The 13009-nt window shown below is 45.3% G+C and overlaps 2 protein-coding genes across 2 annotated transcripts; one reads left to right on the plus strand and one right to left on the minus strand.

Annotated features, from left to right (window-relative positions):
- Nucleotides 1-3428: 3428 nt before the first annotated feature.
- Nucleotides 3429-6311, minus strand: LOC107303762. Its single transcript, XM_015834427.2, has 3 exons — nucleotides 4482-6311; nucleotides 4265-4359; nucleotides 3429-3928 (listed from the first exon to the last, which is right to left on the minus strand). The coding sequence occupies exons 1-3, from the start codon at nucleotides 6241-6243 to the stop codon at nucleotides 3794-3796; spliced, it is 1992 nt and encodes a 663-aa protein (XP_015689913.2). The 5' UTR covers nucleotides 6244-6311; the 3' UTR covers nucleotides 3429-3793.
- Nucleotides 6312-8754: 2443 nt separating this feature from the next.
- Nucleotides 8755-11130, plus strand: LOC102716090 (basic leucine zipper 6). The gene is made up of 4 exons (XM_006646272.3): nucleotides 8755-9285; nucleotides 9447-9537; nucleotides 10425-10551; nucleotides 10737-11130. Exons 1-4 carry the CDS (start codon nucleotides 8870-8872, stop codon nucleotides 10886-10888), a joined length of 786 nt encoding a protein of 261 aa, XP_006646335.2. The 5' UTR covers nucleotides 8755-8869; the 3' UTR covers nucleotides 10889-11130.
- Nucleotides 11131-13009: the final 1879 nt, after the last annotated feature.

Below are 13009 nucleotides of genomic sequence, written 5' to 3' on the forward strand. Positions count from 1 at the left end.
AACTTTGTGAATTTGGTTTCCCAAATCTTTATAAAGCTACGAGAGTACAATGCTTATGGTTTTTTTTTTGTCATTCTCATCTTTACGAAATTTAGGCCAAAAACTCTTTTCTCGCATTTTAGTCCTAGCCTCCTAGACTATCGACTTCTACCATATATTCCACTAATCATGTGTCTAGCCACAAGCAGGAACCGGCTGCCAAATCGCGCATTATGGGGCTCCAACGATTTCCAAGCTCCACCATGTCAAATCTTTCTGTGAGGGTCACAGTAATATACTATAATATAAGCACTAGTGCGCTACATATTTGCCATATCCATACGTGTGTCATGCATCTCCAAGTCAACCGGTCAATATCCAAACATTTCTCTACTACGTACCATTTATTTCAACGTGCAGCCGGTACCAGTGCGCCGTTACGGTCGCAAGCGCTTCCACTCCAAATTTCCAGTCACCCGTAGTCCCGCACCACGCACGCAAATCCCACTCCCAGCGCCCTCACGCTCACGCGCGCGCGAGTCAAATGCAAAGCACCCCTCAGCTCCTCCAGCACGATTGAGGGTTTGATTAGTTTGAAAAACATCAAATCAAGTTTTTGACACCTATTTAAAGTATTAAACGTACTCTAATTATAAAACAAATTTCAGATTCCACCTGAAAACCGCGACACGAATCTGTTGAGTCTAATTAATCCATCATTAGTACATGTTGATTATTGTAGCACTTATGGCTAATCACGTCGTAATTAGCCTTAAAATATTCGTCTCACGATTTTCCCTATAACTATGTAATTAGTTTTAATATTAATATATATTTAATATTTTATTTAAGTGTTTAAAGATTCGATGTGAGGTTTTGTGAAAATCTTTTGTGAACTAAACGGGGCTGAAAATATTACTACTGCGTACCAGTCACGGTCTCACTCACTCTCTCGCAGAGACGTCGCCGTCGTGCCAGGGAGCCCAGCGCATCGGTTCTTCTCGCCTCGTTGCATCGCGAGAGAGAGGAAAAAAAAAAGTGGGGAGGGGGGGAGTGGCGCGACGGAAGTGAGTGGCCTTCCGACTCAAAAGCTTGGAAAAAGCGGGAGCACACATTTGTTCTCCAGCTCGAAAGCCGCGGGCGGTGACTTGGAAAGTCGCCGGTGACGCCCGCCGTACCGGCCGGGCTGGCGAATCCGGTTTGGACGGCCGGAAAAAGATCGTGCATGTACACAACCTAGCTAAGCTACCTAGCCGCCGAGCCGACTGGTTAAATGACCCGGTGGTTGGATCGCTGCCGGATCCATGGATGAGCAAGCAAGCACCACCACCCCAACCCCAAGAGAAGTGCAGCTGAGCAGTTCAGCTCGAGTTCCATGTGTGCACAGCTGCATATGGGCATAGGAGCGGCTTTCAATATGGGGGAACCCGTTTGCTGGGGGCGAGATAAACATGCCTGATGTTGCGAGCATCGCACTGATATTATTCAATTCGACGGCTGGTATTTCAGCTTTGGGGATTATACAAGTTTCAGGGCATCAGGGTGAGTGCAGAACCTTACCAAACATGCAACTATGATCGTAGTTATATCGAGATGCTGCAGCTTGGGCCAATCGAGGGCACTAGGTATGGGCTTTAGAGGGAATTGATTCGCCCATTGTCGATTGATTGATCAAAAGCAGGATAAGGTTCGATAGAAGCATCGCGTGATTTAATCAAGTGCTACTGCTATGGAACCATAGGATAGCACGGTTGAGGATAACGATACCACATTAGGAGTAGCCGACTTGGTCCTTTCAGACTCCTTTTTCACCGTCAGAAGAGATTTGCTTATCTACGGATGATGATATCTGATTCTGGATAACCCCTCACTCCCTATCTACAGAAAGATGCAATGTTTTGCACTAAGCAAACACGCGCGCGCGCACGTACTTTCTCCCTCTGGTTCCCTTTTTTTTTCCTTCCAAGGACTGTTCCTACGAAAGTTCAGACGGCTCACATATCGTTTGATAGTCTAGTTCACATATTTATAAAGTTGCGGTAGCACCGGTTTGACGACCACATGCAATTCTGAAGCGTTACGTAATTTTGACAAGAAAGACCATAATTTTTGAAATAGGAGAAAATTTACGGCCCTTGAGAGGCACTAATTTTTTATTATAAAATTTTTGTATAGTTTTATCATTCTAAAAAAATATCTGTAGGTATCAAAACTAAATTTTGCTACCTCAAGGTGCAAAATATATAAAGATATCATCTTTTATACTAGAAAATGTGGTACATCTCGTTACTTTTTCAAATATAGTAAAATTATTCAAAAAAATTTAGTGCCATAGTTACAGACTAGAACTAAAGAAAACAATTCCAAACTGACAAGATTTAAAATTAGTTGAATTTGCTTTTCCGTTAAAAAAAAGTTGTATCAAACGATATCATGAGAGTAATCACCACAATATCAAATGGGCCATTGGTCAACATTTTGCTAAAAGGTTTCTTTTACTACAGCGGTTTTAACATTTTTTTAAAAATAACCCGAGGTACCATAACTAACTTCGATACCTCAAGGTAATAAGTATATGGAGGTACCAAACATTTACACTAAAAATTTAGCACCTTGAGGCACTTTCTCAAATGCCATAGAATTTTTTCTTTTTCTATCCTTGAAATGATAATTTAAGATATCATATTTTATATTATAAAAACTTGTTACTGAGAACCTCAAAGCTATTAAAATTTTACCATAAATTTCCCCTTTGCAAAAATACATGCCAATCTAAGCATAGGCCAGGCCCAAATCTCCAAGCCGGATACAGGAAAGGCCTCGTTTGCTTTAGGTAGAAGCTGGATATCAAGTCCAGGCCCAACAGTTTTCTTTTCCTCTAACTCTTGCAAGGGACCTTTAAAAAACGATAAGGTTATTGTTCTTTTTTTAAAAAAGTTTACCCTTCCGTTCCATCCAAGTTTATGACATTTTTCAAACCAGGATAGATATAGGCATCTTTTTTGGATAAAAGATTGTCTGATTTATTGATAACTATTTAATAGTGTAATTAATTGAATTAATTACGATAAAGTTGAAAACATATTTTAGAAAGATGCGGTGATGTATATGTGTGTGTGTGAAAAAGACACATTGTTTCACAATTTTGAAAGCATGGGTGTAAAAATCGAAAAATAATATTGGGATAAATCGCAGAAATGAATGCGTCCATGATTCTCACCTGGTATTTCAACAACTCGTAGAAGATACAGGCCTAGTGGGGGTCGTGCAGAGAATCAACCGATAAAAAGTGCTTCCATAACCAGCCGCTCGTAGAAGACGGTATGCTTCCATAACCAGCCGTTTCGGTGTTTCATACTACTACCACCATCATAATTCATAAAAGTGCTCAACTGACCTCAATTCATTACTGACTACTGAGTACGTGTCCAATGGTCTCGATCACGTTCAGGGAAGATCAAACTAACGAGCAAGACAAAAGTGCACCGAGATATGAGGTCGCGAAGAGTTCCTACAGTTATACTGCTTCATGCAGATGAACAAACTTGTCGACACAACTCAACCGATAAAAAGTTAAAAACGGCAAGGTGCTGGAAGTTCCCATTCATGCACAAAGTTGTGGGCCATAGTACCATCTGATCCAAATGCTAAACCATTCTAACATAGTCGTTAATTAGGTGTAACCACATAAACCATAATCTAAGGCCTACATGACCTCTTAGTACTATTAAACCAGCGCAATTAAATGACGCTAGATTGCACCCACCAGGCTATCAACATTCATCAAAATGAAAGATGCAGAACATTCCTCTGCCTAACTTGTGCCCTGTAGAGCCGTACATCCTTGATATGCGGCATATGCTTCCTCTTCATGACAGCTTCCAGTAGCTCCATTGATAATCATGCTTTCTTTACCATTCTTCTGAGCAGACTGTGCTAATTCATCTATCTGAAAAGCAAGTACAATGTCAGGATCTAAATATGTATGCTTTCACTCCAGCAATATAACATACGAAGTGTTATGTCTGGCAATGCGCCAAAAAAACTGAAAAGAACTTATAGATGCTCCCATTCTTCAGTAATTGTAATTAGCTAGCTAGAAGTGTCACATAGTGATATGAAACCTGAGAACCATCTACTTTTGATAGGTGTAGCACAAAAATATTTTATGGCAAATTTCTAAGTCATGGGAAATATTTGTTGCATTGGCTAAAACAAATCGGTGCTCAAATAACAAGCATTACATAGTACTCCGTATTAAGATTCAGCAGATACCTAAACTCACCTGTGCAGCGCTACCGCAACGATCTCCTTCACCTTCCCACTCTGCATTCCTCGTCTTACTCGGCAATTCTTTGTCCAAATCTTCGTCTGCCTCGCCTGCTGATAGAACAAAAATAAGTTGATTCACCGTAGTTAGCAAATACTTCTAATGTAGACATAAATGCACAGTTTTTACAAATAATGGAAATATGAAGGTATAATTCAGAGTTGAGGCTTGCCATTGTTAAGGTCTGGAATTGTTGTTGAATATTTAAGTCTTTGCAGTCCATCACTTAGGTATGCCATGCGGTTTGCTAGTACTGTCATATGCTCAACAAGCTCTGAATATTTTGTGAGCCAAAACTTTTGAATTCTACTAATCCTCTGATACATATACACTTGTTGCACCCTAACAGATCGGTCCAGCCCATCAGCTATGCTAGGAACTTCAACGGCTGAATCACCACCCTCCGCACATGACATCCCCTTCTTATACTCTATGAATGCAGCAGAAGAGTTCTCAAACAATTTTTGGTATTGTTGAATGGTTAGACGCATCATTTCCATATCATGTTCATATCTACTGATCTTTGTGTGCCTTGCTCCAAGATCCTCCAGTATGTCCCTCTTGATGGTAGTGATCATATAGTCCTTTCTCATTAACATATTTCTCATGCGCTGGTTAGCAGCTCTAGCCTCCATGAGAGCCTTTATCTTATCCAAGAAGTTATTATCCATGCAAGCTTTAATTTTCTGTGTGCAGGCAAGAAAAGACAAAAGTGCTTGATCACTCTGAATGCCTTCTGTTGCCCTCTGTTGGACCAAATAACTATTGGAGTCAAACTGACCACCTTGAGGGACAGGACCAACACCCACGTTCGCATCATCATCATCCTCTTCATCTTCAATCTCAATAATATGCTGCTGATTTGGCCCAGGTTGGGGCTTGATCCCAGATATCACCTTCTGAAGGTTTGAGTCATCTTGCTCATCCATTCTGCGAAGAAGGCTAAGGAAAGATGAAACATAGGGGGAGCTCTGATCTTTGACATTCGCACCAGCAGCATCTTTCCCTTCATTACCTTCCATATCACAGCCCAAAACGCCGACTTCTGAAGGCAAGTTTTGCTGAGATCCAAGCTCAGCGTTTCCCTCGTTCATTCCATGAATCCATCCCCTCACTCCCACAATTGAACTTTGGTAATCCACAGGATCAACTGCAGTGAATTCCTTGCCCTCTCCAAAAACTGGCATCTCCTCCAAGTCCCCAATGCTCAGGCCGCTCTCTTCCATCTCCTCTGCTTCTGATGCCTGGCTCCGAGCATCCCCACACTTCGCGTGAATCAACGCCGTCTCCTTATCATCTGCCCACTGGCATTGCTGCAAGAACTCGCCTTTCCTGCGTTTCCCAAGAGGCTTGCTCCCATCAATCTCCGCAAAAAGCTCCGGCCTTTGGTGCTCGATCAGACGGAGGAAGTGTGGCGCGTAGCGCCGCGGCTTCCCGCTCACCAAATCCGTCTTCAGTAATTCCCAGAACAGCCCGCACCAGTCCACCGCGTGCGGCTTCCCCTCCTCCACCAGCCGCGAAGCCACCGCAACCTCCCCAGGCAACTCCCGGCCACCGCCTTCACCTCCCAGCAGCACGCGATCGCGGAGGAACCCCCTCACGGCGGCGATCGCCTCCTCGGTGCGGAGCACCGACGCTTCCGCCTCCGTGGGGAGGGCGACGGGGGCCATCGGCAGCCCGAGCGCGGCCGCGAGGTCCGCGGGCGAGGCCGAGACGCCGGCGCCACGGAGGGAGACCGTAATGTGGCCCGAGGCGCGGTCGTAGGCGCCGGCGAGCTGCTCGAGCTCGCCCTCGTCCGGCGCCGCGTGGTGGAGGCCGAGCTCCGCGAAGGCCCCGAGTCCGAGCACGCCGAGTACCGCAACGGCGCTTTCGTCGTCGCCACCGCCGCCGCCGCCGCCGCCATGCCCACGCTTGCCCGTGCGGGTGGTCACCATTGGGCTGGGGACGCGGGAGGTTAGGGTTTGATGAGGCTGGGGTTGAGTGAAGCAATGAGTTTGGGGTGGGGGAGTTGAGTTAAGGCAGGTCGAAGTTTGGGTTTTTCCGGAAAGGGGAGGGGAAGGGGTGGGAGGAGTGGGGCGCCCGACGAGGCGAGCAGAAGAGGAGTTGTGGTTGGTTCGTCGATTGATTTGAACTGGAGGGAGGCAATGACATGTGGGTCCCGCATAGACGGCGGACCCACGTGCCAGTGGTTGGTAGTAGAGTATTCCTGCTGTGCCCGCTGGGATTTTGGTGAACCCCGGGATGCTTGTTCTCCTGATGCAGTAATGTGCGGCTGGCGCGTGGGGCCGCCCTGTGTGCCGTCCAGGACGCCGGCGAGAGGATTTGGTGTCATGGCGCGTGCGTGGCGAGCCGCGAAAGGCTGATGATAGGAAGGGGGGAGGTACGAATATGGAAGCCGAAGAGACGGATGCGCCATTGACTGGGCCCACACATCTGGAGACCTGAAGTATATTAGTACATGTTGTGCTATTAGATTAACTATAGATGAATTGGAGCTAGTGGGAGGCTATACTATTGAAATTGCTCTCAAACATCTGACATCTAAGAACAAGTTCAATAGTATAGCCAACTACTCGTTCCAATTCATCTATAGTCAATCTAATAGCCAATTCATACAATAGTTATCTACAAACATCAATACATGGTCTCACATGTCATACACGCATTTTGTCTTGGAGCCCGTGTACAGCTAGCTATAAATTAGTAGCTCACCTCTCTTCTCTCTCTCCTTTTATCTCTTTAAAATATGCTTATAGCTGGCTTATAGTCTGCTATTGTACCTGCTCTTAGTATCAACAATATCACCAAAGCAAGTTCAATAGTATAACCAACTATTATCTCTAAATCATCTATAGTAATTTAATAGTCAATTCATACATAGCTACCTACAAAGCCTTAATACATGGTCTCACATGTCATACACATAGTGTCTTGGAGCTCGTGCTGTAGCTAGTTACAAATTAGTAGCTCACTACTCTTCTCTTTTCTCTTTTACCTGTTTAAAATATATTTATAGCTGGCTTATAACCTGCTATTGTACCTGCTCTAAGAGCAAAATCAATAGCATAACCAATAGTTGGGTGCAATTTATCTATAGTCAATCTAATAGCTAATTTATACAATATTTAGCTATAAACATATACTACCATGTCTCATATGTCATATACATATTGTGTCTTGGAGTCCGTATTGCAACTTGACAAATTGATTGATTCGATTTTTTTAATAACTTTTATATTTTTTAAAAAAAAGATTGAAAAATTGGGCTCATACGCTACTTGCCCGCCCACATACTACAAGGCCGCCGGAGTTGCTTTAAGTGCTAGGAGCTGTCCAATCGTACTGTATCAAGCCTTTTGTTGCTGCTAAGCCTGGCCCATATAGAAGATCAGGCCTAGGTGATGCCTTGTGCTTGGGCCTTTGCAAAAGTGCGTTTCTTGTGCTGAGCTTTACTGATCCAACACGGCGTCCGTACAGAGTCCGTCCGAACTAAAACCTGTGATAACCCGATCCAAGTGGCGAAAGATTCCCGTGTACAGTAATGTGGAAGCAAGCAGGCGCGGGCGAGATCTCTGATCCCAAAGGATTTGCGAACATGCTGCCCCGCCCCCGCTCGATGAGACGATACGCGAATGCCAGATGCAGCGGTTGCTATTTCCCGGTGAAACGCACGCGATCCTGACAGCACCCATTGTCTATTCTATCTCTGACACGCGGGTGCATATTCTAGTCACTGCCGCAGCACAAAAACTCGGAAAAAGCGATGCGCGCCTCCAACCAACCACCAATCTCCCACAAAATTTCCTGCTCATCTCAGGCGCGCGCGCGCGCGGGTGAACGAGACCTGAAAGCTTCTTCCGGCTGATCACCGGATGCACACGCGACCGGCTCGCTCGATCTGCGCAACTTGAGAGCCGATCGCTCGATGATGGATCGATGATGAGGAGGAGGACGACGACGACGAGAGATCCACGGGCCGGTTCGGTTTGATGGATGGCGGATCGACAGCGGCACGTGGATGGGGGATTCCTGCCCACCTACTTAACTGCCTTAAAACCGTTGATCCCCCCTCCACCAACTTTGTTCCCGCGCTCGCGCGCCCGAGGAGGCCGCCGCCGCGAGCGCATGCAACCAACCAACCAACCGATCCGATCGATCAGTTCCATCCACATCCACATCCACATCCACGGACGGGTGGATCGGTGATGAGCTCGCCCCCCCGCCCCGCGTTCGACGAAGCTAATTAACGAGCGAGCGAGCTGCTGCTAGCTGGCTCAGGCTGTCGTCATGTTCCAAAAGTCTCGTCCCATGTGACCCTCCAATTCCGTCCGTCGTAGTACAAGGTGGCGTGGTGGCTAGCGCCTTTGCAGCTAGCTAGCATATTGCTGCTACTGCTTACTAGTAGCATGCTAGTATAAAACAAAACCGGCAGATCCATGTTGCGGCGCCGGCCAACGCGCGCGAGGGAAGCTATCAGCTCGGTGGTTAGCTCTCGCTCGCTCGATCGCTAGGGGGGGTCTAAAAGGATCGAGGCCGCGCGTGGGTACGTGTACAGTACAAATGGCGCAGCTCCCGCCCAAGATCCCGGTGGCGGCGCCGGTGCAGCACCAGCACTGGGCAGCCGCCGGCGACGCGGCGTGGGCGGATGAGTTCGCCGAGTTCGCGGCGTCGCGGCGGGGCGCGCACCGCCGGTCGCTGAGCGACTCCGTGGCGTTTGTCGAGGTGGGGCCGACGGGGTGCGGGGCAGGGGAGTTCGACAGGCTCGACGACGACCAACTCATGTCCATGTTCCCCGACGAGGGCGGGTCGGCCCCGGGGTCGGACAACGGCGGCAGCGACAGCGACGGCGGTGACAAGCACGCCGCGGCGCGGAGCGACGACGGGCAACCGAACGACGCCCCCGCCGGCGAGCCGCAGCAGGAGCAGGCGGCGGCCTCGCCGACGGAGCTGATCCGGGACCCCAAGAGAGTCAAGAGGTGAGAGCGCGCGCCCGCGGGGTTGGGCACAGTGTCCATGCATGCATCTTGATCCTGTCGAATGCATTAACCTCCTCGATTAGTTTCAGTAGCTAAATCACTTTACGACACTACAATTTTTTCAATTAATCACCGTGTTATTCTTTGGAAATATATTTTAGGATACTGGCTAATCGGCAGTCGGCTCAGAGGTCGCGGGTGAGGAAGCTTCAGTACATCTCCGAGCTCGAGCGCAGCGTCACAACCCTGCAGGTATACACACATGTACATGCCGTTCCCGTGCAATACGAACAACAGACGGCACTGCTGCCAAACTCAAAACTATAACAACGCTCTGTACCAATCCGTGTTTCGAACTAGTTAACCGATCTGATGCGCAATGCAGCTCAATTCTGAACCCTAGCTTGCAAAACAATACACAAAAAAACTCGACACCATAGCTCAATTCTAGAAGTTCATGTCGGATCGACCGTTCAGACCGGGCAATGTAACTATGCACTGGGCAATCTACCGATCGGTTTCACGCACAGGAGTGGCCAGGCCAGCTGAGATCGACCGATGGACACAGGCTGGCTGGCAATAGCATGCAAGGTGGTGATCAGGATGATGAGCGTGAGCCCCTCCCCTCGTGCATGCACGCCGGCAATGTCTTCACCACCAGTACGGCTGCACCAACCAGCTAGCTATAGCCCACGTAGTAGTGGCGATGGACATGGCATGCCGGCGATCCAAACGCACATGGTTCTGCTTCTGCATGGATGGATTGGCCAGTGCCCAGTGGCGTGCGTGGTCCCCTTTTCCAGGCTCTAGCTTGCGCGACATCTGATTAATTTGCCTTAAGTAGTACTGTACTGCTGCTCATGCAAGCAGCATTAAACAACTATTGTGTAGTGTAGTGTAGTCCATGTAACATGCTCCGTTGCGTGCGCACTGCACACTTTGAGTCGTGGGTGCACATGGAGACCGAACGAGACAGTTAAAGTATGTCGTGTGTGTTCAGGTTACGATTAGTCTCTGACCACCACTGCTAGAGCAGGCATCGGTGTTTGGTTTGTTCCCAAATTAAACTGCACCAATTGGGCCGTGTAAAATGTGCAATTTTGCTAGCTCTTATACGCGAAGTTGCCGCGGTTTTGCAGAACGAGGTCTCCGTGCTGTCCCCTCGGGTGGCGTTTCTGGATCAGCAGCGGACGATCCTCACCGTCGGCAACAGCCACCTCAAGCAGCGGATCGCGGCTCTAGCGCAGGACAAGATTTTCAAGGATGGTGAGTTCTCGCAACACGACGGCACTGTACATCTGTAACCTTATTTCTTCTCTGAAACATGCTGCATTTTTTTTTCTGTTAGTACTCCTCATGATGCCTGAAGGAGCAATCACTTTACTTTCGAATTTCCATCATCTAAAAAAGAAAGAAATCACTCATGAGCAATCAGTAACCTGCATGTGCAGCTCATCAGGAGGCGTTGAGGAAGGAGATCGAGAGGCTGAGGCAGGTCTACCAGCAGCAGAACATCAAGTTGTCCGGTGGTCTGGCCGCTGACCACGCACATGCCCATGGCGGCCCGCCGCCTGTGCGAGCAGAGAAGGAGCTCATGAGCTAGCTGATCAATGCCTACTGTCCCCTGTGCAGTCTGCCTTTAGCATTAACCTTGGAGGGAACATTACATCATGAAGTTGGGGGTGTTTTCTTCTTTTCCTCTTCTTATTCTCTTTCTTTTTTTTGTTATTCTTTTTACATTAACTTGTGTATTCTTGATTGGGATGTTAATTGGAGTTCTGGTTTACATTGGGAATTGTGGGAAATGTCAATAAGCAAATGGAACTGCAATAAGATTCACTGTGATTTTTGAAATAAAAGCAGTGCTTCATTGCAGATCGCTCGTGAATCTCTGTATCTGTCAGTTGAACTGAACTGAAACTAAATAGCCGAACAGTTAACTGAACTTTTCAAGAGTGAACCCACTGGCTTCAGGTTGTCCTAGCTGGTTACAGTTGTGCTTTTGATCCTATTTTAAAGTCTAATTAGAAATTTATCATAGTTTTTAACTTTACTTGTTTGACCCTACATTTAAAAATGACGTTGCAGTTTGACAATATTCTGTTAATCCAAGTTAACTATGTTGAACTCAGGCCTGAAATACCGCTTATGCTCTTACTTATTTGACCATGTTTTCTTAATGGTTTTGTTTATTTGGTTCAGTTTTGTGCACCTGATGTATATAAACAGTTTGTTGAAAATTTTGACAGATTTGGGATGAATTTGTTAAGGGTTCAGTCGTTATTTTGTCAAAATTATTGTAAATCTATCATATCTGTCAATCTCTTCCACATGTTATATATACCTTAAGTAAGACTAAATAAACAGGGTCATAAACGGTATTCTGTCCCTAAGTTTAACACTGTTAATGACTTATGGAATAGAATCAGACAGTGGCTTTATTTTTAGAAGGACAAGATCAAATGAGTAAAGTTGAGAAACTCAAATCAAATTAATAGTTATACTTTAAAATAAGGTTAAAAACGTAATTGTCTCTGCAAGAAACCACGAGAGCGGGAAAAACGTGCGCGGCGTATTGTGGAACATCGTTACTACTAGTCAGTAGTCAGTTCCAAGGACAAGTCTAGCACAGTAGCACCGGGAAATAGTTTTTAGCCGTGTGGTTGCATATTATCTAAATAGTCATATAAAAATATAAAAAAATTTGACAAGATAGATTAATATGATTTATATCACTCCACAAACATGAAAGTTTAAATTTAACTTCTACAAGTTGTAGAAAAAAACAAAACTGAAACTAAGTATACGCATATTTATAATTGTTTTTGTTATTTTTGCTACAACTTGTAGAAGTTGAATTTAAACTTGCATGTTGGTGGAGTAATATAACTCATATTAAACTATCTTGTTAAATTTTTTTATATTTTTTATGACTATTTAGATAACATGCAAGTAACAGATGTACCTACACCCGTGTGGTAAAAAATTGCTTCCCAGTAGCACCTCGTGCAATACGGCGCCTGCGTTCTTCAGAGTCTGCAGTATACGATCTGGATCAGCAATGAGCCAATGATTAACCATGATACATACTCAGTCCTAAAAAACCAACTTGATTATTTTTAGAACGGAGTTAATATGCTTTTACAGAGCTAGTCTCTCTTTTTTTTTTCCAACAAACCGTTACTAGGGCACTCATGTGATCAATATTGATAGGGAAACTGTTTTTATGTCCTCGAATACACATTCGCTTTTCTTGTTATCTAAATAACCAACTAAAAACATGATTTTTTTTTAAAAAATAAGATAGCTTAGCATGAGCCATATGCAAGTCATAACAAAAATAACAAATATAATTATGAATATGCATATACTCGTTTTAGTTTAATTTATTTTTTATTATAACTTATAAAAGTCGATCTTAAACCTAGTGATATACTTCATATTAATTCATCTATTTATTTATATTTTATAATACTATTTAGGTAACATATATGTATGTAAGAAACAATTGGATGTCCACACGAGTGGTAAAAATCCATCTCCCAATATAATGTCGGTGATGCCAGATGGCTGAAATGTTCTCTCTGTTTTCTGAAGAGCTTCAGAACTCTGTTTTATCCTGGGAGATAAAAAGTAGATAACTTAGTGCACAGTTCCAGTTTAAAATAGAAGCTAGTAATGGTATACTCAAAACTTTTCGTCCACTTAATCTTCACATTTCCGG

This window comes from Oryza brachyantha, chromosome 1 (genome assembly GCF_000231095.2).
Source record: "Oryza brachyantha chromosome 1, ObraRS2, whole genome shotgun sequence".
In the NCBI taxonomy this organism is placed as follows: Eukaryota; Viridiplantae; Streptophyta; class Magnoliopsida; order Poales; family Poaceae; genus Oryza; species Oryza brachyantha.

Coding starts and splice junctions, on each gene's coding strand:
- LOC107303762 (XM_015834427.2), bottom strand. CDS start 6,243: ATGGTGACCACCCGCACGGGCAAGCGTGGGCATGGCGGCGGCGGCGGC. Junction 4,360..4,481: donor AATTCCAGACCTTAACAATG/GCAAGCCTCAAC, acceptor TTCTATCAGCAG/GCGAGGCAGACGAAGATTTG. Junction 3,929..4,264: donor GTTGCGGTAGCGCTGCACAG/GTGAGTTTAGGT, acceptor CTTGCTTTTCAG/ATAGATGAATTAGCACAGTC.
- LOC102716090 (XM_006646272.3), top strand. CDS start 8,870: ATGGCGCAGCTCCCGCCCAAGATCCCGGTGGCGGCGCCGGTGCAGCAC. Junction 9,286..9,446: donor GACCCCAAGAGAGTCAAGAG/GTGAGAGCGCGC, acceptor AATATATTTTAG/GATACTGGCTAATCGGCAGT. Junction 10,552..10,736: donor GGACAAGATTTTCAAGGATG/GTGAGTTCTCGC, acceptor CTGCATGTGCAG/CTCATCAGGAGGCGTTGAGG.